We start from the raw sequence: 24,272 nt of genomic DNA on the forward strand, positions 1-24,272 counted from the left end.
AATTATTTCTTGGGTGAAATGTTTAGACTTTGAAATGACTCCTTGTATTGCTGCCACACTCACAAAGCTTGTGATAAGATGCATAGAAAATGTTTCACATACGTCTGAGCAAGCAAGCCTACAACACTAGCAGCAATTTCTGAGTAGCCAGGAGATATCTGAAGCCTAAAGTGAATTCTCCTGCTGGCTTTTGTTAGCATTCAGAAAGCCAAATGGAAAATGATCATCCTGCTTCATAGCAGGATTTCCAGTCATTGAAGTATATCTTTGTTCTGACTTGGAATGAAAATGAAACATTTCAAAGTTCTGTGAAAAACAGGCGTTAGAAAAAATGTTTGGAACATTGAGGGGAAAAAAAAAATATATGTGTTTTGATCTTTCCTAAGCAAAAAGAAAAACTGTGCTAGAAAAAAGACTTTGTTAACACAGAATTCCTAAAGGCATTGGAGGTACTGGCTGGGCAGCATGCCTCTGTGCTGGTATCCTCAGGCCCCTCGGGTTCTCACCTCCCTTTCAGACCAGAACCTGCTTCTGCAGCATTCCTAATCCAGCCCCCAGGACAGTGGGTTTCTAAGGTCAAGGCCATAAGTTCATTGATGTTCATGAGTTCCCATGGGACCTGGGAACTTTGAGAGTCTTGGATCCAGGCAGATCTAACAGACTAGAGACAGGGTGCGTTTCACGTGGCTTTAACCATAGAAAAATGAGACATCCAGTTTGAACTAGTCATCTGGATTGCCTGCAGTCAATGCAGAGCAGTAGGCAGTCCCAGTGGGTAATTCAGACCATAATAACTTTATCCTATTTGCCTGCATTTTGATGATTTCCTAAAAGAATCAGGTTTATTTTGCACAATAGTCCACAACTGCTAGGAAATTAATTTGGTGTCACTGAAAGCTTGGTGCATATTTTGCTTTTCTCCCGTAATTGTTATAATCTGAGGGAAAAGTGGGTCTTCCTGGTTGCTTATGCCTCACTGTTTCCTGCAAAGATAGGACTAGAAATGAAAGTTCATGGAGGCTTCCTTTCTTCCCTTCTCCTTTCCTGCCCCTCTCCTTCCATGCTGTAAATCTGCACCTGGTGTAGCTGCAGTAAGATGCCTCAAACTGGGGATGAAATCCACAACTGGCATGCAGCAGTGCCATTTGTTCTCTGTGGTGGCATTATGCCAGTCCTCCTCCGACTACAGATCTGACCTCTCCAGGGGGTTCTTTAAAAGAAGAAAATTAAAGAATTGCAATGAATATGCCTAAACTTCCTTACACATGCACAAAATAGCAAGTGCAAATCCCTTGCTGCAATTTTAGAAAAAACTACTTACATTGCCTATGCAAATAAAGGAGAGATCCAGAAAAGAAACTGAAATTTTAACTAGCCTTTGTGATTTGCAATTTGATGGCATATGCTTCGAGCATTGCCTTTGGACTGGGTTTGCCACCACCAACTCCCAGTACCCCCACTGAGGACATTTTTAAAGGCCAACACCATTTAAATAAGCAAAGGGAAAGCAGCAGCTTGTCTGCTCAGAGTATAAGAAAAGAGATGAAATATTGCCTGCTTCTTGGGCTGCTCAAATCAGAACATATAGAAACAGCTCATGAATCTTACTGGCTCTCTTAAAGTACCAACACAGATTTAAGTAGTCAATAGTGTGTTGTTGGACTGACCCATCACGGTGTACTGCTATGGCGAAGAAAATTTCTTCAATCAGTTTAAAAAAAGTTTCCTGCAAAAATGGTACGTTCAGTCAGTAGTATACCCTGACACAGAAGGATATTGCTGAAGATAAGATAGTTTAGCTTCACACACAGTTGGCAAGAGAAAAGTATGGTTTCATACATATTGAAAACTGATTTGGGGTCTCCAGAAGCATCCTGAAAATGATTCAAGAAGCACAGACTGTCCAGTCATTTTAAACTGACATAGGAGAAGACAATAAGATAGCAGAGAGATTTTATTCTCCCCTCAGAAATTTAAGATTTCTTCATCAGTGTGAATATCCTTCTTCACAGGATCCCACCCAAAACTTACAGATTAAATTGTTTCTCTGAAATAGCAGCATTGCAGCCCCCCATGGCAGGGGGCTGGGAAGAAGGGGAGGAGTATGGTTCCATGAAAAAACAAATCTAGCACAACTTTTGCCCCTTTTCAGAGTGAGATCCTTACTAAAACTCTACAAAGTCAGGCTGGGGCCAAACAACACTAAAAAATGTATCAAGGGATGCCTTTAGGCTATAAATCAACTTGCCAAATCTTTTCAGTATCTCTGATGCTGAGGAAGTTTAGTTTGCACTTTAAATGTGTATTCATGAGAGAGTGCAGAAAGAGTAGCCCTGAAAATCACTACACCCACAAAGCTGACATCTCCAAAGAGAAACTGTAGAAAGGTGGGACTGTGAATTTGTTTTTGGTGCTAAATGATATCTAGGAAAGAAATGCCTACTTATTAAGCCATTAAACATGTAGTACTCCAGGGAGAGAGTTGAGGAGGAAGCGTGATATTCCTAGTGTCTTCTATGACTTGATGTTAGTTGTTGATTTAGTCTAGAGATAGATCACCAAAGACATGTCTCTCTGTTGAAGGAAGCTTTGCAAGCCGTTCTTATGTTAAGTGCTTTCCAAATAGGGGAGCAATGACAAGTTTATCCTGTGATGGTGTGAGCAGTCCCTTTTGTTGTGAGAAAATTTGGAAGATTTTTCATTTCTTGAGTTATCAGAAGGCTTCTGCGTGGTGATCACAGCTGCTGTGTCAGTAGCTTTCTCCAGGTAGTTATTGCTTCGAGTACTCATCAGCTTTAATTTTGTGTTCTCCTCACTTGCAGGTGGAAGCACGCCTCCTGGCATAACTGCACCAGCTGTGCCTAGCATCCCATCTCCAATTGGGGTGAATGGTTTCACTGGCCTCCCGCCGCAGGCTAATGGGCAGCCCGCCGCAGAAGCCGTGTTTGCTAATGGCATCCACCCTTATCCAGGTAAGTCAGACCACAGCCGGCTCCTTCAGTCCTAGGGAAATCATCTACATCTGAAGTAGTGTAAGCTGCTTCAGAAGGATTGTGCCTTGCACCTTCAGACCATGGGCACAGGCAGTGGGTGCTGGTCTCCAAAATAACAGCTGCATTCAAACCCTGTTGCCTTACCAGGTCTGAAGAGTGAAGCTCTCTCAATACAGACACAGAACTGGCTCAGCGTCACCCTTTAGTGGTACACCACCAAGGCACAACTGCTAGGATTCATAGACTGTGACAAACTCAAAAGATCCAGTATTGAAGGGGTAATTTTGCAAGTCCTGGCAATCAGGAATGAATGAGGCAGATTAAAGAATAAGTACCTGCCTCTGTACTGGTACATACCAAATATATGAACACACTGAAGCTGTAATCACCAAGAACTTAGGGTTCCTTAATGTGCACTAACATCTTTCCATGGTCCTCAGGATTTGATACGGCCCTCTGCTCCAGGCTGTGCTTTTGCTGGAAAGATTTTCCTAACCAATTGGTGTACACTAATAATACCAATCATAACAATAACATTTTAAATAAATTTTACTATTTGATCCTAGTCACCAGCTGGCAAAGGTGTATTTTACCCTGGGGCACTCAGATTAATCTACTCTGTTAGGAAGTCAAACATTCAGCCAGATACTCCAGCCAAAAATCCTGCAAAAGCCCTAATAAAAAAAAAAAAAAAAAAATCTTTCCACTTCAACCAGTCCTGAAAACTCAGAAGATTCAACATCACTTGGGACTTTATGAGCTACAAGGAAAAACATCACATAACACAGAAGTGCAAAAGTCTTGCCTAGTTACTGGCCAAAGTCACTGGAAAAAAAAAAAAATATAAAATAAAAAGAACACAAAACAACTGTGAATGCAGCAAAGAAAAGTCCAGAAATATCAAGAGTATTGAAAAAAATAGTTATAATTTCTTCCCACACACACCTCGTAAACATTTAGCTGTAAGTTCAACTTTAAGCAGAATTGAAATCAAGGGACTTACAGTGCTAGGAGTTAGACATGTGTACAAGTTTGTAGCAGGTTAGAGGGATGGGGAGCTCTTGGTAGCTTATGGGGAGGCATCAGAAGATTGAAGGAAGCCTTAGTGTGCTCACTGAGCCACCACAGCAAGAAAGGTGATATAAATATACCCATTGGTTCATCTAAGCATCTACCTGTTTGCCAGTCTGTCATCTCTCTGTTTATCCACCCATTTCTACATCTGTCTTTTTTTCTGCTTTATCTAGCTCCTCTTAGCTAATTTTCCGTGATACATTACTGCAGATATCCGAGAAAAGATGATCTCTCTAGATGAATCATAATGATTTGAGCTTTCATTACTACCTCCAAATACTCCCATAATTAAAGAAAGCTTTGAGTTAGGTATTTCATCTAAGATTATATGAAAGTCAGTGGCCTTAATGTGATCTTCTCTGAGTTTTTGAGACTCATTCAGCCAGCAGTCCATAGTAAGTCCGTGCACAAACACCAAAAGCCTGACACACTGAAAGGTAAAAGTCATCCTTGCTTCACTTGCCTGCAGGATGAGGGTCTCCTTTCTGCCGGTAGAGCTGAGTTCCAAATATTTGGCTTTCTGTGAAGTTGGAATTTATCTCGGCATGTCCTCAGCAATACATTGGTCCTTCCTAGGGCTCAGCTTACTCATAACTCAGCGACATCCTAAGTGATAGCAGAGGTGTAAAGTGGTCAGCCAGAACCTTACCGCTCATTTTATTTCTGCCTGTCCCCAGTAGCAATGAAACCTTGACAGCTAGCTCCTTTGTAGCAGGTTAGATGTAGGACACATCATGTGTTTACTCCATCATATTCTCTTCCTTCTCATGAGCATTAATGCACTCTCCAAAACTTTATTCCTTGCCACAGGCTTTATTGAGGCCTGGAGCTTACCAGCATTAAAAGATAAATAAATATATAAAAGGATTAGACATTTATGTGGATAATGAGAACATCTACAGTCACATTAGACTGGATAAAAATGTAGAAAAGACACAAACCTTCATGTTTTATGATATAATCCAGCCACTAATTGCTTGGGGTAGAAAGAAATTTTCATCACTGGGCAGCTTATTCCATCATTGTTCATTATGGGATTTTTCGCACTTTCCTCTGTAGCATCTGTTATTGGCACTGCCCTGTGGTTCTGCATTTCTGAATGCAAGGGTGGAAATAAAACATTAAAGCTAAGCATGCAATTGCACTAACACTATAGAGAAGAAAAGAACATGCCAGTCCCTATTCAAAGTCAGCAACTTCCTTCCAAACAATTTTCTTTTATGATATATTTCTCATTCTGAAAGTGGACAAGAGTGCTGCAGTATTATGTATATAACCATAGCAAGACTAGTCTTGCTATGGTTATGACTTGCTATATATTGTTTAATGCCTGAATTTTGCTCTCAGATACTCTTTCATACTCCACCAAAAAAAAAACCTGAAATGTGGGTTCTGACCATTATATCCTGTAGCAGAATGTGCTTTGTTGCCTGAAAATAGCAAAACAGGACCATCAAAATCTGTAGAGGCATGACATCCACATCATTCTGACCCAAATAAATCCCATTAATTGTGTGCTTTGTCTACATGTCCACCTTTGAGTCTAGCTATAATATTTTTGATGTTGCATCTAAATGACTTCAGAACTCCAGTCTTTGCTCTATAAAAGCAGGTCCAAATCATGTAGTTGCATTTGCCCTGTAGTTTCACTTTTTTTTTCTGTCTTCACCGATGTTCCTTTTAATATTCCCTTTGTCTGGAGCAGGAACAGACACACGGTATCTTTTGGGTCTTAGGTTTTTCACTACTGAAAATCCCATGACTCTGGGGCAAAGGCAAGAGCAGGTCGGACATCCCTACTCACCAGATCTTTGATCACAGCTACAGTCCCTGCAGGAGTTCTCTCTTCCTGTGACTTTGGTTGGGCTATGGATCCATGCAGCACCAGCAGAAAACAATTCAGACATCTGCTTGCAGACATACGCTTTGCAAGCCATGCTCACACCTTCTCCAAGCTCAACCAATACATACATAATGTTTCACAGGGCACTTTTTGGCATGGACAGAATCACAAGGGAGCAAAATCTTCTCCTTCAACTAGTATGAGTCCCTCTGGAGATTTGGCCTTTTTGTGCATTAGTGCCTGCCCTTTAGTCTTTCAACTTGCAGAGCTATTGAACATGGCAATGTGTCACAACACATGGTGTGGACAAAGAGCATAATCTGTTGTGCCATGTTCTGGCAAGTCACTTTGCAGCAGCACAAGAGCATTTGCCATTTTCACATTCATCATAGTAACAAGGATCGTGCTCTTCTGCCAACACTTCTTAGCCACCAAGAGCCCGGTGCCTGTCTTCTAAGTGTGTGACCTGCAATAACAGTGGAGGCCATCTGCACTGGTTTCTGCTGTGTTTCACACCATCAAAATTCTGCTCTCCAGGAATGGGTCTTGCCCCTACTGGATTGCATTGTGAGGATCTAGACAAAATGCTTGCTGCAAAAATAAAGCCTCCTCAGGAAGAGAAGAGGAAGGCGACAGGAGAAAACTGGGAGACCTAAGGATATCAAACAAGAGAAAGAGACAGGAACAACTGTCACAGGTTCAGTGACTCAAAATGAGGGAACTGGAAGGGTGCACAGAGCACAGCACTCAGAAAAGAGTGGGCACTGCTGCTGTCATCTTCTGCCAAGTGATGTGCCCAGGAAGCATAAATTTAGCCCATACTATCCCAGGCCAGGGGGTGTCCAGCCCAACTAGAGCCAGGGGTGGACCCAGCAGTAGGGTAACGTTGAGGAACTTCAGATGAGGAATGTTTTCCAGGATGCTGGTTTCTTCAGTGCACTTAGTCTGGTGACTGAGGGCAACAAAACAAGACTTTCCTCAGCTGTCCATAATGCACTGTAAATATGTTACCTCATTCACAGCTCTCAGTGCTGCTGTTTCTGATTGCCTAGCACAGCCAGGAATAGCTTTATAACTCCTCATTGCAGACACTGCAGAAGTCCCTCCACTCTCCTTTGCTTATGCAGTAGGCACATCTGGGCTAGCAAGACAGCAAACTCCACTTCATGCCCTACTTGAGGCCCACTCTTCTCTGGTGAGGACTAGCTGTCAGTACTACTGGGCAGCCAAGCCTTTAGGCCCACCTTTCCAAGCCGCAGCTGAGACTGGCAGCAGAGGTGTCCCCCACAGGTGAATTCCTGCGCTATAGAAACTCATGTCTTAGGAACTGATGCAACACCATAAATTCATTTTCCTTGGCTCAACAAAGAGCTGTCGGGCAGTAACCAGTTTCACCCATTGCCAGCAGAGACAAGATTCAGGCTCCATCTGTAATTATTATCATTAACCAAGCTCATTTTGTAGGGGAGGAGTTGCCGGCATGCTGATATGGCAACCTTATCTATTAGCTTCTCAATTAGCTAGCAGCATTGCTGATGGGCAGGCTGCTGCTCCAGGCCAGTCAGTCACAGGATTGGTCCCGATCACAACAGACACCCTCTGGTGGCATTGGCCAGGATCAGGGATTCCTCTGTGCAGGCAGACAAAGGGACTGGCTTCCCCCACCCCAGCGCATGCCCTGACATTTCAAAGGGGTCACACAGAGTTTCAAGAGCAGGTGAACGAGAAGAACAGACAAGGAGTGACCTTCCTGCACCTGTAGGAGGTCCAGGATGAAAGTCAAGCCCCATAGCATTCAGTCTGGTCAGACACCATGCCCTAGAAATTACCTGGCTCAGCAGCCCCGAGGCTAGGTTGCTTGCTATAGGAAATCTTTAGCTTCGTTGTGTTTGTCCACCCTAAATCCCTGAGTGAGAGCTTTCCCTCTCATATCCTGTATCAGCAGTTCAAAAAATGCAACAGTGAGCTCCTGCAACATCATTATGACTAGGAAGCATTTATTTGACCCATTTGTAACAATCTGCCACGTGCCATAAACCACGCTTTACTGGTAAAATAAATAAGTGAAGGAATGCACTCATTAAAAATATAATAAGTTGCCATCTTCAATTGTAGTCTAAGCTACTTTAATGATGCTGTGTACTTCCAACGATCACACTGCAGCCATAATGAATGAGGTTGTTTAAGGCAGCTGTGGGAGCCTTTCCAGAGCCAAAGTGTTTTCTCCTCTGATCTGGAAGAAGGTGTAAATACAAAGCAGGCACTGCATTAAAGTTTTCAGAAGTACCTAAGTGAGTTAACACCTTGAGCTTTATTTTTCAGAGGTGACTTAGAGCAAGCTCCCAAAAAAATATGGAGTTAAGTGCCCTAATAGCTTTAAAAACCTGACCACAATATATGTGTTTATGGGCTCAGGCAACAGGAGGGAAGCCTGGTCCTGTCTCTGCTGTTGAATTAGTACATCTCCTTCGGCAACCACCTTCACCTTGCTGCATTTCTGAGTCTTCTGTGTCTTTCTTGCTTTGCCCACTGGAAGCTCTTCATGGGCAGACATGACTCGTACTGTGTGTTTGCACAGCACCCATCTCAGCAGGGGCCCAATTGTGGATGAGGCTTGGAGGCAGGACTATTAGGAATATACTAAGGATAATCCTAATTTCCAGGGATGCACTATATGAATTCCATAGTATGGCCATTTGTTGTCCTAAACAAGCATCTCCTATGCCTGAGGACGCTACAAAAAGATATTTCTAACCCATGAGATGGAGCAGGGGGCACAAATTCCCTGGGTTTCGTGGCTCCCCTGATTTGTACAGGAAGAGACAATAGGACAACATGTCTTTGACTGAGTGGTGTCCTAAGTGACAAAACGAGACTATAAAACACAGAATCAGTCTCTGTTTTCTGCCGGATCAGCACATTCTTTCTATTATTGCAGTTATTGTTGTGTCTGAATACCTAATTAATTACAACAGTAAACGCTGGCTTCTTTAATCACAGCATCAGCTGTCCTAATCAATCTTAATAATATGGAATCTGTACTATGGCACCCATGAATTTTAATCTACATAAATTTCTTAAGACCTCTCGCAAGCTTGTTGTACGAAATGATATAATTATGGATATAGATTAGGGCTGTAGAGAGTGATTTAAATTGGATTTAAGGAGAAGGTGAATAGAGCCCTCCCACTCAGTTATTTATTTATTTATTTTAATCCTGGTCTTCACTTTGATTTGCCATGCTATCATTATTTTATGTCCTCCCCCCACCCTGACTGAGCAGTGCTGGCTCCATTTGATCACCCTGCACCCCGCACCTGCCCTCTCAGAGGCTGCAGAGACAGGTCCAGGGAGAGGTGTAAGATACGCCTGGGTCTGTGAGAGGAATGAATAGATGGGGCAGAGCACAAAGCTGTGGATCCAAGTGATTACATGCTTTTGTAGATCAGTGAAGGGAACAGTGCTGGAAAATAGGGTGAAATAGGTGAAATAAAGCAAGACTGCCAGGCAATGCAGTCAGTGAAAAGAAGGGTTTTGAGGGTATATCATATAGGTGGAAGGTTTGCTAGCTTCTGTCAAAGTGAAATCCTAGGGTGTACAGGGGCCCAAGATTTGCCAGGCCCTGTTTTGTCTCTCAGAAACTGGAGCCTTCTGCTTCCAGGCAGTAACCAGAATAGTTTTTCCTCACCACCTCCACTGGTTTCAGTGCAGTTCCTCCTGATTTCATCCCTGAGATCCCTCTGTCCTACAACCATTTTCACCTGGGGGACCCACATAACATCTCAGTGGCAGGGACCATAGCTGGGCTACAGGCATCTCAGGAGGGATTCCGTATACAACATCCCTTAAACTAATTTTATTTATTTTTAGCATGTGCTTCTTACTGCCACCTCCACCCTTTCATTCTCTGACAAAAGCTAAATGTGGGGTCTAACACTACCTGAATGCTCCCTTAAAAAGTTGGACTTCAATCTAGAGTTATATCAGTAGTAGGAAAGCTTCCTGATGTTAATTTTAAAGCACTGGTATTTCGTGCTGACTTGGGAAATCATCCCTGGTTTTTGGCATCAGGCAAAGGATTCAGAAAGTGACATTAACAGATCTACTTTCTTTGAAGGACTTGGGAGTCATTTCTTGACTTCTGCCTAATGAATAAGTGCTGCCTTCGTTAAATTTATATTTATGGCTATATAGTAGGTCATTGGCTTGTTTTATGTCTCCAGGTTTATGGAAGGTTATCTGCCATGGTCACCTTGTGGCATCTTGGCCAGGATTGTCTTGCAAAGAGACAATAGTATCTGAGCAGAATTTTTCCCGTGGAGATATGGAAATTATCAAATTAATATAGAGGCAATGTCCAGGGATAAGGCTCTTGCCCTGAGCTGCCAAATGAAGTTACTATTAGCATCTGTTTTCACAGTACACCTTTAGTTTGCCCTGGCAAGGCCAGATCCTCAGCTTCTGTAAAGCAGCACGGCTACACTAACTTCAGTGGGGCTGATGTGATTGATACTTGTCCTCAGGCCTCTCGGGAGCTTCTCTGCTTTTTTTCACTTCACCATCTGATTCCCATTTAATCACATTACATCACGTTTGATCTCTCCAATGTCTGTATATTGGTCATAAGATCTTCATGAATATGATGACAAGGAAAGCTATTTCAAATGGTATCAATGGGCAAATCTGTACACATTTGAGGTCTTTTCCTGATGTTACAACATAGATATACACGTGTTCTGGTCAAAAAGCCCTTGTAGGTCCTGTATGATATTCTTGTTCCTCATCTAGTGTCTCCCACATTCCCGTAGATCTTACCTGGCCTTACTTAGCTATTCACCTTCTAGATCACAGTGGACTTGAACCCCAGCACAAACAGCACAGACAACATGTCATCTATAAAATGAGCACGGTTACAGGGAGTGCTTGTGAGGACAAGTTGCAGGAACAAGGGTGCAGCATTATTATGCATGTTTGCATGGATGTTAGTCTGGTATGTTTTTTTGACAGTGTGTAACCATTATCAGAATGCAGTGATCACTCTCTTGAAAAGGATACTTGAAAAATTCAGAACTATTCATAAAAAATTGAAAGAAAGGCTCAAGATGCAGAAAGTTTCCCCATCTCTGAATTTTGTCTGTCATAATCCCAGGGATGTCAGATCCATTAGTTGTTGCCATACTAACTTCAACTAATATTTGCAGTAACAGAGAAGACTTGTCAGCTGTGTGGGAAGAAGGGGTCACAGAGACAGTGTAAATCTACCTTAGAGGAGAACAATCATATTACGTTATGTGCATCTTACCAAGAGTAAAGCAACTTTCCTTCCTGGTCTCTTGCTGAGACACAAAAATGATTTACATCTCCCCATCACTATAAATTTTAGCATACATTACACTCCATCCTACAGTTACAAACAACCCTGGGGCAGGTTAGCTCTGGATCATGAGCCCCTCATACATCTGAGCCCTTCCTGAACTTCACACTGGTCATTAGTATGTAGGAGGGCTGTCACTTTGCTGAACACAGCATGGCCACAACCTCTTCAAATGTCTAATCAGTGTCTTGAGATTTCTGGATCCATAACAACCATTGGCTTCATCCATACTACAGCTGGGAGAACAGGCGGTTATGCCCTTCACTAGGTTTAATTCATCTGGCACAGTGAGTGGCAGCATGAAGATATGCTCATGGCTGCCCAAGCTACCCTGGCTTCATGCCAGGGTACCCAGCCAGCCCTGGAGCCTGTGTCCCTGCATCTTCCTAGCCCATGTTGGCCAGCATGGGCACATCCACTGTACTGAAGTCACATCTTCATTTGCTGAGTAAACACACCATCAGAGCTAAGGAAGATGTATTCTTCAGTGAGCAAAGGTCATCACTTTTATTTTTAAGAACTCCCAAGTTAAATCCTTGCAGGTGGTGAATCACCACAACTGCCTCTCCCAGACAGCCAAGGTAGGGCATGAGGCTCTGAACAAAACACAGAGCACCAAAGTGGGGGCTGCTGCCTCCCCATGGGATTTGGTGCTACAGCCCAGAGGTGCTTTTGCTTTGCTCCTTTTCAAGAGCATCCAGGGACTCTTGGTCCAGTGTTGCAGTCCTGTGTGTCAGGCTAGCCACAAACACCTTGCATCTTCTTTACCTGTGAGTAAATGATTCCCAGCTTGGATCAAAGCTGACTGAAATAAAGGGACGAGTTATCCCATTGACTTGCATGTGCTGTGAGCCAGGAGGAAATTCTCTCTGTAATCTGGGGCACAAAACAGTCTCTTGAGAAAGAAACTCCCAGTTAGATACTCCCCTTGCTGACAAGTCCTGAAGGCTCAGGGAAATAATGAACTCTAAAAGCTTTGTGTGGGAGGGAAAAAGGCTGCATTTAAATGCCTGTTGTTCCAAACCCTTTAAATAAAGCATTTGCCCAGTTTTAATATTTAATCTTAAAGGTGAACGGTGATTTTCAGTATATATTACCTACACTGAATGGCTTACTTTTGACGGGCAGAGTATGGCCCTGAAGAGAGGCAAGATATCCTCACATGTGGTAAGAAGAGGAGCTCCCCAGTGACCTGGGAGGTCCCACTTAGTTTCTAGAACTAGCATAAAGACAGCAGCTGTCCTAGGACATCACGTTCATCATCCGTATGATGTGATTCTTATGACATGCTTTCTCTCTGAGGAAGTGATCAACCCCACCACAATTTAATCCAGTTGAAAGGTCTAAGTCCAGAACTGGGTCCAGGGAAAGGAGTTTAATTGTGAGAAGGATTTTATCCTGGACAAGTCAAAATCAGTAGAAGTATCAGGTTTCCTTCAAGAAAGGCAAACCTGCACTCTCATGCCCGAGAAGCCAGAGGTAAAATAGCTTCTTCGGAGGGTTTTGTCATTGTGGGCAGGATGTAGACTCAGGTATAGATTGGAGAGTAGACAGTTTCCATGCATGCCCACCTAAGACAAGGAAGAAAGAAAAGGACCACAGTTGAATAGGTACAGCTCCACATATCAACAGAGAGGCAGTCATTGCTAATTGCCAGCATGTCAGAGAAGGAAACAGCATGCCCAAGTCCAGCCTCAGCTTTTACACTGTCTTTCTGCATGGCCTGCAGATTAAGCAATGCCAGCATGGACATCTTGGAAGAAATGTTCACCCATACTGCTGTAATGCATCAGGACATCAGCTAGGTGCTCTGCATCAGTCTGCGAACCCCAGCAGCCCAGTTTGGGGCCTGGTGTCTCATCCTATACCATGCCTCTCTGGGAAGCTGATTTGTGGTTTCTGACAGGTGTGACCTTCTGCTCCAGCTAGGCTGACCTAGGGCAGAGAAAGGAAATGCTATGGGTGTATCTCCTGAGCAGCAAAGATAATTTCTTTTTCTAGCTCAATAAGCAGATGGGTACCACCAAGAAAGGGCAGTTGCCTTTGGGGCTGGCACAGTAGATCAACTCCTTTCCTTCAGACTGCAAGACCATAATTCTCTTAAAGACTCGCTCCCTCTAACATGTCTCCTTTCTCACCTTGCTCAGGATGTACCTTCTGCGTGACAGCACATGGTCTGTTTGGGGGGTCCAAGTTATTAAGATCCTTTCTCCCAGGGGAGCACAGGAACTGCTATATCACTCAGCCTTTCATAACCATTCAGTTTTCTTCTGTAGCAATATTCTCAACAGCCTGTTTTTAGAGGAAAACAGGTTTGAACAGAGGTTAAAAAGAATAGACTTTGGTCACTCCCTTCTTCAAGATGGGAGGAGTAAGTGGAAAACAGACTTTATATTTTGCAAACTTAGTTTCCTGCAGTTTCCTCCAGTTTCCTGAAACATCTACACTTGAAAAATACAGGGTTACATCCCTGCTATGCATTCCACTGATCTCCAGAGGCTTTAAGGAATCGTTCTCTTGCCCCTTTTCAAGGGGTGCATATCCTTACAGTAATGCAGTGCTTTCCCATTTGACATGCACACTGTGGGACCTGCCAAAAGTCCCACCTGCCAAAGCAATTCAACCAGCCATCTTCCAGCCTAAGACTACAATCCCACCTGTTTCTTCCTGTGACTACCCTGATGACCCAGTAATACCCATAATCAGCGGGAGCCTCCAAGACTCAGCCAGCCAACTGAGTTTCTCCCCTCCAAGTTTGGTCTTACCATTCCTCTTTGCACTTGGGGAGATAAATGTACTAGGAGACCTTACAAGCTGCCATCATGATCGATGGTAATCTTTGCCATTAAGGATCAAGTCCGTAATTGCATCTGTAACAAAGCACTTTGTCCATGTTCCCTGGTTCCGTAGCACTCATGTTTGCCACTGCATCATGCACTTTGGCATCTAGCCAGTCTCTCTCCTTGACTAGGTCAACAGCACCAGCAGGTTTCCTTCCAAGAGGACCCATCAGGTGCAACCTCCAAGCCCTTTCCTCCAGCTACACCTCTGCTCTTGTAGGAGGGAAGAAGGTGGGAAGGAGGGGGGAAAGCAGCAGTTCCCTCAGGGATCATCCTAAAAGTATGAAGCTGGAGGGACTGAATAAATGTAGAACTATGCAGAACCAATAAATACAAATTAAACTCATAACAAGAAGTGAAATATTAGGGCCAAGGTGACATTTGGACTGGAGGTTCAGCCAAGCTTTGCTTTAAATATTTTATTGCTGCAGATAAAGAAAGAGCTTATCCAACACGTTTCACTCTCTCTCACTCTCTCTTCTCTCCCTATCAACCAAAGGGGAAAAGGAAAAAAAAAATCTTAACCAGCTTTGGTTGTATTTGAGCTAGACTTCAAAGTTTCACAAAAATAAACAGTTTTAGGGGGAGGAATGCACACTTGTAAAGGGAAAAAATGCACTTTGAAGCCAGCTAGGGACTGCATGCTTTACACAGAGATCCCCAGCATCCTCCTGGAGCAGACAAGTGGTGTCCCCCTCCCGTTCAAGCAGCCTCTCCTCCCTGTGCAGGGGTCTGCCCAGCAGCAGCATGGTCCTTCGAAGGGATGTCAGGGTGGAAGGAGCCAGTGCTTTGTTCTCTTCTCCTTCCTCCTGCTATGCCCCTGTTGTTTTCTGCTCTGATTGAAAGTTTCATGCGCCTGTAGCCATCACTGAGATCTGAGTGTGCACAGCACCTAACACAGCATCAGTCCTGGCTTAGGATGAGGGCTTTTTGGGGTTGACTGCTGCAATGCCAAAAATCTGTATGAGTAGATGTGGTCTATAATTTAAACTTGGGAAAAATAGAAGAAAAGTTTGTCTGCCTTCTGCTCTGAAGTCGCACAGGGTAATGGACAGTTGGGGGACTGTTATTATGGGGGTACTGCACCACATTGTCTGTAGGGCAAGCAAGATGCTTAAGGTTTGTCTGTCCCACACCAGCCATTGATGAGGGAAGAGAAAGGGGGAGCATCCTTCATGTTTTAATCCCTTAATTCCTTCTCTCTCTTGTCTCCACAGCACAAAGCCCCACTGCAGCAGACCCCTTGCAGCAAGCCTACGCTGGAGTGCAGCAGTACGCAGGTCGTTAGTATTAACACTTTCTCCCAGTAAACCTTTCTCTTCTCTAAAGCCTTTAATCTCTGAACACACCTAAGGGGGCTGGGGCAAGGGAGGTGTTTGCTGAGACAGGGACACCAGGGCCATGGATCCTCAGATTAAATTCACTCTACTCATGAAAACAAAGACGCAGGGTCTTCTACCCCAAAGGAGGCGATCTTCAACCATAAAACACCAGGGAAAGGCTCCCACTGACCTGCACTTTGGTGCAGCTTCATTGACAGAACCAGGTTGGGTCTCCTTAGCACAGTGAACAAGTAGAAAATCAGGACACTTGATTTGGGGGACACTTTCTGTAGAACAAAAAAAAAAAAAAAAAAAAGAGTGTTTTCTGAGTGCTGTAATGAGCAGAGTAGATGGGCAGCCAGACCCTGCTGTTCCTGGCAGGATTTGGGATGTCTGCACATCCCCATGTTGTGGGGTACGCAGGTTGGCCACGCATAAAACACCTCAGCACTGGCTAACTGGCTAGCTCTGGTGTGGCTGGAGGAGCAGCTGCTGAACCCAGGGCTACCACACACACGCCAAAAGCTATCGTCTCTGGAGTCAGCCTCACTACACCACTGGCCATATCCCAGCTAGTTAGTCTGAGGCCTGCTTAGAAGCTGCAGATGTACTTCTGGTTCCTCAGCAGCTTCTTCACAACTTCCAGTGGGTCAGCTTCTGCTGACTCTCACGTTGCCCTGTACGCAGAGCTGCTCCTTTGCGGCTGATGGACTGACACCAGCCAAAGTGACCTGGTGCAGATCATGACCCTGCTGTGTTCAGCCTCCCCTTGCGAGGTGTCCATGGCCAACGTTGCGAGGAAGCTGCCACCCCAAAGTCATTATTTCCTGTGGTAACTGGAGCAATCATGGGCTCCCGCTGAGGAATGGCTATTATCTCATGTCAGCACTGTATCTGGAAACTTAATTTAATTCTCCATGTAGGGCTTCATTTGCCGGTGTTTTAGTTATTGTCATTTATTGCTTGTGAGGTTTGATAGATGGGAAGCAGCTCAACCCTTTGAGCTGTTAATTAACCCCTCTGCACACACATGGCCCCTATCCCCCTCTCTCTGGGCTCACAGGCGACCCGTACTCTGTATTTTTAGCAGCAAGGCACATCATCTACCATCTGTGGTACTGAATGGCTCCCCTTGTCTGCATGGTGGGGGAGCTGAGGTGGGGAAAATTGTTTAATTGCCGCACACTGTTTCCACTGTGTCTGCGTGAAAGAGAAAGTGTCTGCAGACATGAAAGGAAATATATATCTGAGAGTGTATGCACGAGTGTACCTATATGGGGTGTGTGCATATGAAGGTTACAGTAAGTGAGAGGAAATATACGTGTGAACTGTTACCATGAGCATGTGAAATAATCAGAGTGCAGAAGAGATTACACAAGGAAACGCACATGAGCACTGCACGTGACTGCCAGCACAGGCATCAATGTGCTGAGCTCGTCAATGAGCACGCATGTAATACCAACAGGGATGGTTACACATCTCTGGTGGGGGAGATCTCAGTGGAGACCCCCATTTAGACGACATGGTTGTCCTCAGTGCTACTGTTAGGATGTTGAAGGGAGGTTGGGTCTTCAGGGCCAAGTGCAACCACCTGGAGCACCGCTGTGATGTTTTACTGCACCTCAGGCAGTACAAGGCTAAAATCCAGAGAGAAAGCCCACCTCCAGCTTGGTGTGATTGTTGACATAAAAGCTCCATGCTTCCCAGCACTGAAATCTGTCCTTCTTTCTTCTCTCCCTTTCTCTCCCCCATAGCTGCTTATCCTGCTGCTTATGGCCAGATTAGCCAAGCGTTCCCACAGCCGCCTCCCATGATCCCACAGCAACAGAGAGAAGGTGAGTGAAGGGTCTGTTCTCCTTGCTGGACCCAGCATGCCATCCCCACCACATTGGTTCCCCTTCTCACACACCTAGAGAGCATCCATTAAATGTCCCATTGCTTTGAATCCCTGGTCCGCTGAGTCTTTTCTCAATTCCCATATGTGGCATCATTGGCACTAACTATAATACGTGTGAACATCCTTGTGGGGAATAGCTGCTGAGATCTGTCTTCTCAGCCCTCAGGGACAGGAGCATGCTGATGTGCATGGGCCATGGAAAGGCCTGGTAGCAACGTAGGCAATAACATCCAGTGGGGGTTGTTAAAGACAGCCAACAGGAATGTGGAACAAAACCACAGTTGCATTAGAATAAAGAATTTAATATGAAACAAAGCACTGGTGGCCCTTCATTAGAAGCCAGTGATGTCATTTCAGACACCTACTGTTTAGTGGAGCTGATAGAGTCCTTTCAGCTTCCCTTGATAATCAGGAAACAGAAATCATCCCTTTTAGAGCGTATTATCTGTACCAGGATGAGATGAATCATATAGCAATGGTACCTATTTCTTTACATTGACTGCGAGAGGAGCCTGGGTTATGTAGCCTATAGGACAGGTTGCACTGGAGACATGAAAAGTAACGAGAGGTGAATCTCCCATTATTGCATGTAAATGTTTTGGGAGATATCCATGTCATGTAATGCTTTGCACCCAAAGGCTTGCCTGAACGAGGAAAGGAGTCCCTCATGTTTCCTTTACAATCAGCGGGGAACTTTGGGATCCTCAGAGGAAACACACTCAGGTAATCCCAACTGTCCTCCAGAGAGTCCACTGCTCTTGCTCGACTAGAAGAGGAGACTGCTTGCCTAAGTGAGGCGTTTAAGTCAGTTGCTTCCGCCTAGTGTAGAGATCCTCATTTTAAAAAATGAATTTCTGCTTTTATCCTCTATTAGGTCACTAATTTGGATATGTTCTATGTTATATGTGCTATTATATATATATTATGACATTTAATATTTTAATATGGTGTAACAGTCAGAGTGAAATGAATCAAGATTATACTATCAAACTGAAACATTCTGATGGCCTAGAACTACTTTGAGGGAGAAATCTCATTTTGTGAGAAAATTAGAAATGTTGGCATTTCGATCTAATTTGGAATTAATTTTTTTCCGATGTCAGAATTTCCTGGGCAACACAACTTCCAGCTCCTGATTAGCTCTAGTACATGTCCCTGCTGTGAGAACAGATGCACAGACCTAACGTATCATTACAGAGATGTTTCCCCCATGCTGAAGGACTTTGCTTTTTATTACTTACTGGGGCTAGATTAAGCACAGGACAAAATGGCGAGCAGATCTTTGCTTAGCATAGCATTGTGCCAGGAACAATCAGAAGCAAGGGATAGCTGTTGTGCACACCCTGAACACCCACTGCCCAAAAACCCCTGAGTTTGCCAGGCACAGTGTGTCTTTGTGGGTTGAGGGTGAGTGTCACCCAGTGGACAAGTTATCTTATAACTCCTTGCTCCTTTCCATGAGCAGCTGGTATTGAGGATGGCTGAGGACCAGATATATAAGACAAACCCCTGGTCCAATGCAGGTTGCCATTCTCAGTGTCCTTCATTTTCCTGTAGCATTTAGCTCCTATGGATTTCTCTGCCATTTGCTAGAGGGAGAATCTCTAAGGCACAACATTATTTTAAGCAGAGAGTGAAGACCTGTAAGCCTCTCTAACCTTAAACAGGAAGATGGAGTAAGAGGGAACTCTAATAACAACAATGCTTGGTGCTGAAAAGAGTTCTTTATGTTTGCAAGGATGTGCACAAACATTGATTTGTTAATGAACCAGCCCTACCACAACAATAACATCGATGATCACATTGTTAATAACGATACTAACTCTTAGCTCCTGGATCCTGCTTGGATAACAAGCCCAGAGCTCCTTGCCTGCTGCATCATTCCCGTAGAGATAAGTCATTGCTTCCACATGAATGCTGAGGCTGCTGGCATTGGATGGGGTGCATAGGGTGGAACAGATCCAAAACGATCAAAGGTAAAGATGACAACGATCAAAGGTAGAGTCTTCATTCGGACCATGTCAACCAGGCAAAATGTGGGGGTAATTTCAAATTTGTATGGTATTACTCATCTTGATGTAGTTTCTGAAACTCAGAAATACACATTAAAATAAAGTGATGCAGGTTTGTGACTCCTGCACTCAAATATGCTGAGGGCTTGAATAGCAAATAGATGCAGAGCAGGCCATGAAGTTACAGCCTCTAAGTGTTTGCTGTAGAGGTGAGGTGTGTATTCCACTTACTGTGCATCCAACCATAAGGTTGCCTGTAAACTTTATGCAACCTTATGGCACAGCCCATTTTTAGTTACTGTTGGAAGAGTTCTGTGGTCATAGGCTCTCCTTATGACACTGATTCACAGTGCTGGGGATGCGATCACAGACGGCTAGCTGATCTCAGCTCAGGGATGTGGAGTTTACTCATGTAGACAGTGGACACCCAGGATAGACTGGGATGGCTGCTGTCCCCAAGTTAAGTGATTATGAACAATCTGGAAGGTGAGGAGCCTGGGCAGAGCAATGACTTAGCTGCTCAGGTCCAACCAAGCCAAATCAACAAGGACACACAGCAGATCTCTTTGCCATGTGTTCCAGTGTTCACACGTACAAGCATTTCCATTATCCAACATGGTTTGCCTGTAATATAAAAACTATTCATAAACTGTGTGTTTCTTACAGCTTTTCTTTCCCTTTGTCTGAACCAAGACTATCTGTGTTTCTAGTGTATTAATGAGCAGAAATATCTATTGCTTAAAGCAATAAAGCCAAAATCCATGGTAGGTGTCAGGGTAGAAATGAACCTTGATTCTCTTTTCATAAAGTGTCGCAAGGGTTAGATTTTGAGCTGACTTACAGCCCTTTTGAAAACCAAAGTGAAGTGCTTAGTAAAGAATTTTAGTACTGTATTCAGCCCTGAACTGCCAAGTTTACTGATCTCCAATAATCCATTAACTCAGTCCAAAACAAGACCTTTCTCTTGACGGTTAGAGTTTTCACTGAGGTTTTGCCGTACCAACAGGGATCTTGCTCCAGTGATCCTGATCCCTTGGACACATCCTTGCCTGTGTGCACTGAGAACTACTTAGCTCTTCATAACATTCTGAGCTGAACAAATCTTGAATTCAGTTTCTCGAAAATATACAGACGTACAAAACAGTGGCCGTACACATAACTGTGTGGTCTACCATGGACTGCCTAGATAAGCATGACTAGGAATAAAGGAAAAATGAGGTAGAAGGGCTGAGAGAGAAAGAGAGAGTTTGTTTTGTGAATTCTTTACCAAGGAGTCTAACTGTGATAGGTAACTTATGGATGGATGGATTTAACAAGAAATTGCTTCTAATAGCAGAATTTTCATGTGTGAGAATGATAAAACAAATCAAACTACCCCAGGTTGTTTCTCAGTAGCAGGTGGAGTTTTCAGCATCGGAAATTAGCAAAAATCTTCTGTAGATGGGAACTGAGTGAGTTTGGCCTTGAATATCTGAGTCGGTATGGGAAGCCACAGGATGAGATTCACAGATACATTTCAGAGTAGAAATGGACTTTGAGGATGGTCTCTGCTCTTTCACCTCCTCCTGGTCTCTTCCTTTCAGTCTCCAAGCACTGTGAGTGAGACAAAGCTGAGCTCAAGGTGAGCTAAGGGTTGTTTTTTCCTTGAGCCCAATCTCTAAGCCTGGTGTAGATGAAATTGCTTGCCTTCTGATCTGCCTTATGCCTTAGTAGGTGTTTCTCAGCACATGCAGGCAGAATCCCTGCTCGTGCACAACACATCCAAGACCCCAGGAAATGCAGCTGGCATTTTTGAAAGAATTTGCCAGTTTTGCAGAGCAAACTGCTGGCTCTGGTGATGTCAGTGGGAATTTTGCCACTAATTGCAGCAAAGCCAAGATTTTACCCATTCTGTAATAATGTAGATCTCAAATCCCACAGCAGAAGTGCTCTGGGGCACGTTCAAACGAAGAAATGAAATTTTCCCTGCTATTCTGGACTATGGTCTTCTCCTGGGCAGAATTTTCTCAACCCTAACAGAGGCCTAAGGGGGTCGGTGTTTGTTTAACACTTTCAGACTGTTTCATATCTAGCTTATTATGCCAATAACTGCACATTGCATCTAACTGGACTGCAGCAAGGACTGGGGAAGAGCTAGTTGCTTAATTGGGAGACTAAGGAAAAGGCAGACAGGAGGTGAAAGGAAGAATGGAAAGCTTGACATGAAATAGGGGAACCTGATTGTGGGCCACTGAGGTTCAAAAGTAATTTAGTTAAGCAGATGACCGGGTGCCTAATTAGTTAATTATCCCACCATCCCACTATCCCCCCCATTTGGAATAAACCCTGTCACCATCCTGATGACCTCTAGGAAATGCACAAGATGCAAAGGATCAGCTGTTCCTTCATGACAGTCCTTTTAGCAAATTAGTAGGGAAAATTGTGCTTAGCAAATATTCATTAGGGCTTCATTTTCCATTAATCCAAAAGGAAATGTGGAGAGCCTGTGACTTCAATCACACTGAGGCCCAGGAATTTTAATGAGCTTTAAATGGGCATCTGTCAGAATCCTGACTTCGCCGTACTTCTCCTGCCAGCCGGGGGGATGAGTAATGGCTAATAAAAGGTGGGAGCACCTAGGCGAACTCCTCTCCCTAACAGGAAAGGCAAAGTTGTAATTTGCTGTGTTATGACACCGTAATTATGCCCTGATGAAGAAAAGGAGAGTATTAAGAAACCCTTTACTTCCCTACACTGTGCCCCAGCTGCAAATGGGGGAAAGTTGGCTCAGTCAGGTCACAGGGTTGTGGGCACAGGGGCTGGGTGGAAGGACGACACCCTATTTCTCTCTGTCCTCTTACTGTCACAACAAGGAGCATGCACTAATTCCCCTTTATCTTGACCCCCCTGAGCAAACCAGAGTTGGAGTTTTCTGTGGAGGTCAGTGCAGAGCTGGGCAGCAGCTGGAAGTACCCTTCGAAATAATCCCAAGAAAAAAAATACAATCCCAGCCTCCTGAAACTATACAGGTTTCTGCTGGTGGACACTGAAAAGGGTTTAAATGTGTAGGTTTTTGTTTGTTTGTTTGTTTTTGTTTGTTTGTTTTCCAACAAAACCACTTGGACACAAATGTTCCCTCTGGATTTTCACTCAAAGTATTTATGCACAATACTTTAAAATAAAAGTCACATTGTTAAGCTTCGTTCTAAGCCAGAGGCAGATTCTCCCTCTTCTACCCCAAAATTCAATTCCAACAGAACATTTTCTGAGTCTGAACTTTAGCAAAACTGCATATTCCAATGAAAGACTCCTCTCTGGATATTTTTCCAAGTACCCTCTGAAGTCTGTAACCCTTTGAAGTTTGTTACAGCACTGAGGCAAAAAAAAAAAAAAAAAAAAAAAAAAAAAAAAAAGCAATTTCTGTCCTGAAGTCTAGTATTTTGGATTTGAATCCATCTATCATCTCTTTTGAAGAACCCTGTAGAACTGGGGGACGTGACCAAACTGCCTGGATTTGGGGGAGTCTTTGGGCTGAGTCAAGCTGGGGAAGCTGAATATAAAATTCTAAAACCAAAATAAGCCTGGGGGTTTCTGCATCTCTTTCTGCTTGTTATCACAGTCCTCCCACAGACATGAGAAAGATAATGAAACTTCTGCGTGCAGACACTGAGAAGAGGCAAGGGTTAGTGGCGGTCACCCAATACTCTGCAGATTAAATGACATTATGGAGAGCAAAGGAAAACTGATCTGCATCTTCTTTTTGCTCTTATTACTCCTTTCCATCTTTCCATGGCCACATGTGCTCCTGCGTTCCTCTGTCTCTAGGTTTTATCCAGGTGTTTGTCCTGGGAAGGTTAGCACAGCCTCTGGGTGGCTTTCTGAACTCCTGGTCTTCTGCCTTCTTTGCTCCTCTGAAAGTGTTTTGAAGACCAATATAGGAGAATAGGGAAGGGTCATTAGGATAGATGCCATCTTGCTAGACACATACCTTTTTCAAAAGAGGATGAAATGGTAACAATAAACAGATGATCCAAGGAAACCTGTGAGAACACATCCCACAGCCACTCGTTCCCAGCTGAAGAAAGTCAGACATGCAGAGGAACAAAGGAAGCCCTTTCTCCAAGACCCAATAATGCAGTCTGGACTCTGCAGACTGCTTCCTTGCAGTGATCCCTCAGCTGTCAGAGAGAGGGGACACCAAACTAAACCTCCACCATGTGCTTCTCATATCCTATTGATTTCCATTCATGGCTCTTGTTTTCTCTTGACAGGACCAGAGGGCTGTAACCTGTTTATCTACCATCTGCCCCAGGAGTTTGGGGATGCTGAGCTGATGCAGATGTTCCTGCCTTTCGGTAATGTCATCTCCTCGAAAGTGTTTGTGGATCGGGCGACAAACCAAAGTAAATGCTTTGGTGGGTAAAGATAACAAAACAATTAGATTCATCCAGGAAAGGGCTTTCTCTAAATACTTTACCTTTCAAACTGCTTTCTCTCTGCTTAAGCTTTATGATTTCTCTCAATTTACTCCTGTCGATACTTTCCCCCTTCCCTCTTTCTCTCCTAATTGTCTCATGCTCAGAATTGTGTATGCTGCTTAGAAGTGAAGGTTTGGCATCCCACTGGCAGCTGGGTGCTGCAGTTGATGCTGGTGGGGTGGAAAATGTCCCCTCTTGGAAAGGGAGGCGGGGAGGGCACAGAAATGACTAAAGCACCTGGAGCAAAATGGAGGAGGCTGTAGATGAGAGTAGATGAACTGCTGATGGGTTCAGCAGTGGGAGTTTCTGTACCCAGGGGAAATAAAAAACAGGCTGTGGAGTTGAAGGGAGGACAGAGCTTGAGGGACAGCTCTCCAGCATGTGTGATGCATTAAAATGCAAAGGGCCAAGGTCTGAACACCATTAGCTGAAAGCGTGGTCTTCTGCAGGGATGGCTACT

At 44.0% G+C, this 24,272-nt stretch overlaps 1 protein-coding gene across 21 annotated transcripts in view; it reads left to right on the forward strand.

Annotated features, from left to right (window-relative positions):
- CELF4 (CUGBP Elav-like family member 4) overlaps window positions 1-24,272 on the forward strand; it is a 703,890-nt gene that overhangs the window by 634,754 nt on the left and 44,864 nt on the right. For 9 of the 21 annotated variants that reach the window (XR_014687074.1, XR_014687075.1, XR_014687076.1 and 6 more), the window contains exons 8-11: window positions 2,823-2,972; window positions 15,342-15,407; window positions 17,201-17,281; window positions 23,606-23,749. Coding sequence is in view for 16 of the 21 variants with exons in the window: in XM_084503544.1 (XP_084359670.1) it covers window positions 2,823-2,972; window positions 15,342-15,407; window positions 17,201-17,281; window positions 23,606-23,749 (441 nt within the window). In the remaining 5 variants the exon portion in view is untranslated. The remainder of the gene's footprint in view (window positions 1-2,822; window positions 2,973-15,341; window positions 15,408-17,200; window positions 17,282-23,605; window positions 23,750-24,272) is intronic. The other 12 variants (XR_014687072.1, XR_014687073.1, XM_084503536.1 and 9 more) reach the window with 3 other exon arrangements.

This window comes from Aythya ferina (genome assembly GCF_964211825.1).
Source record: "Aythya ferina genome assembly, chromosome: Z".
NCBI classification, from domain to species: domain Eukaryota; kingdom Metazoa; phylum Chordata; class Aves; order Anseriformes; family Anatidae; genus Aythya; species Aythya ferina.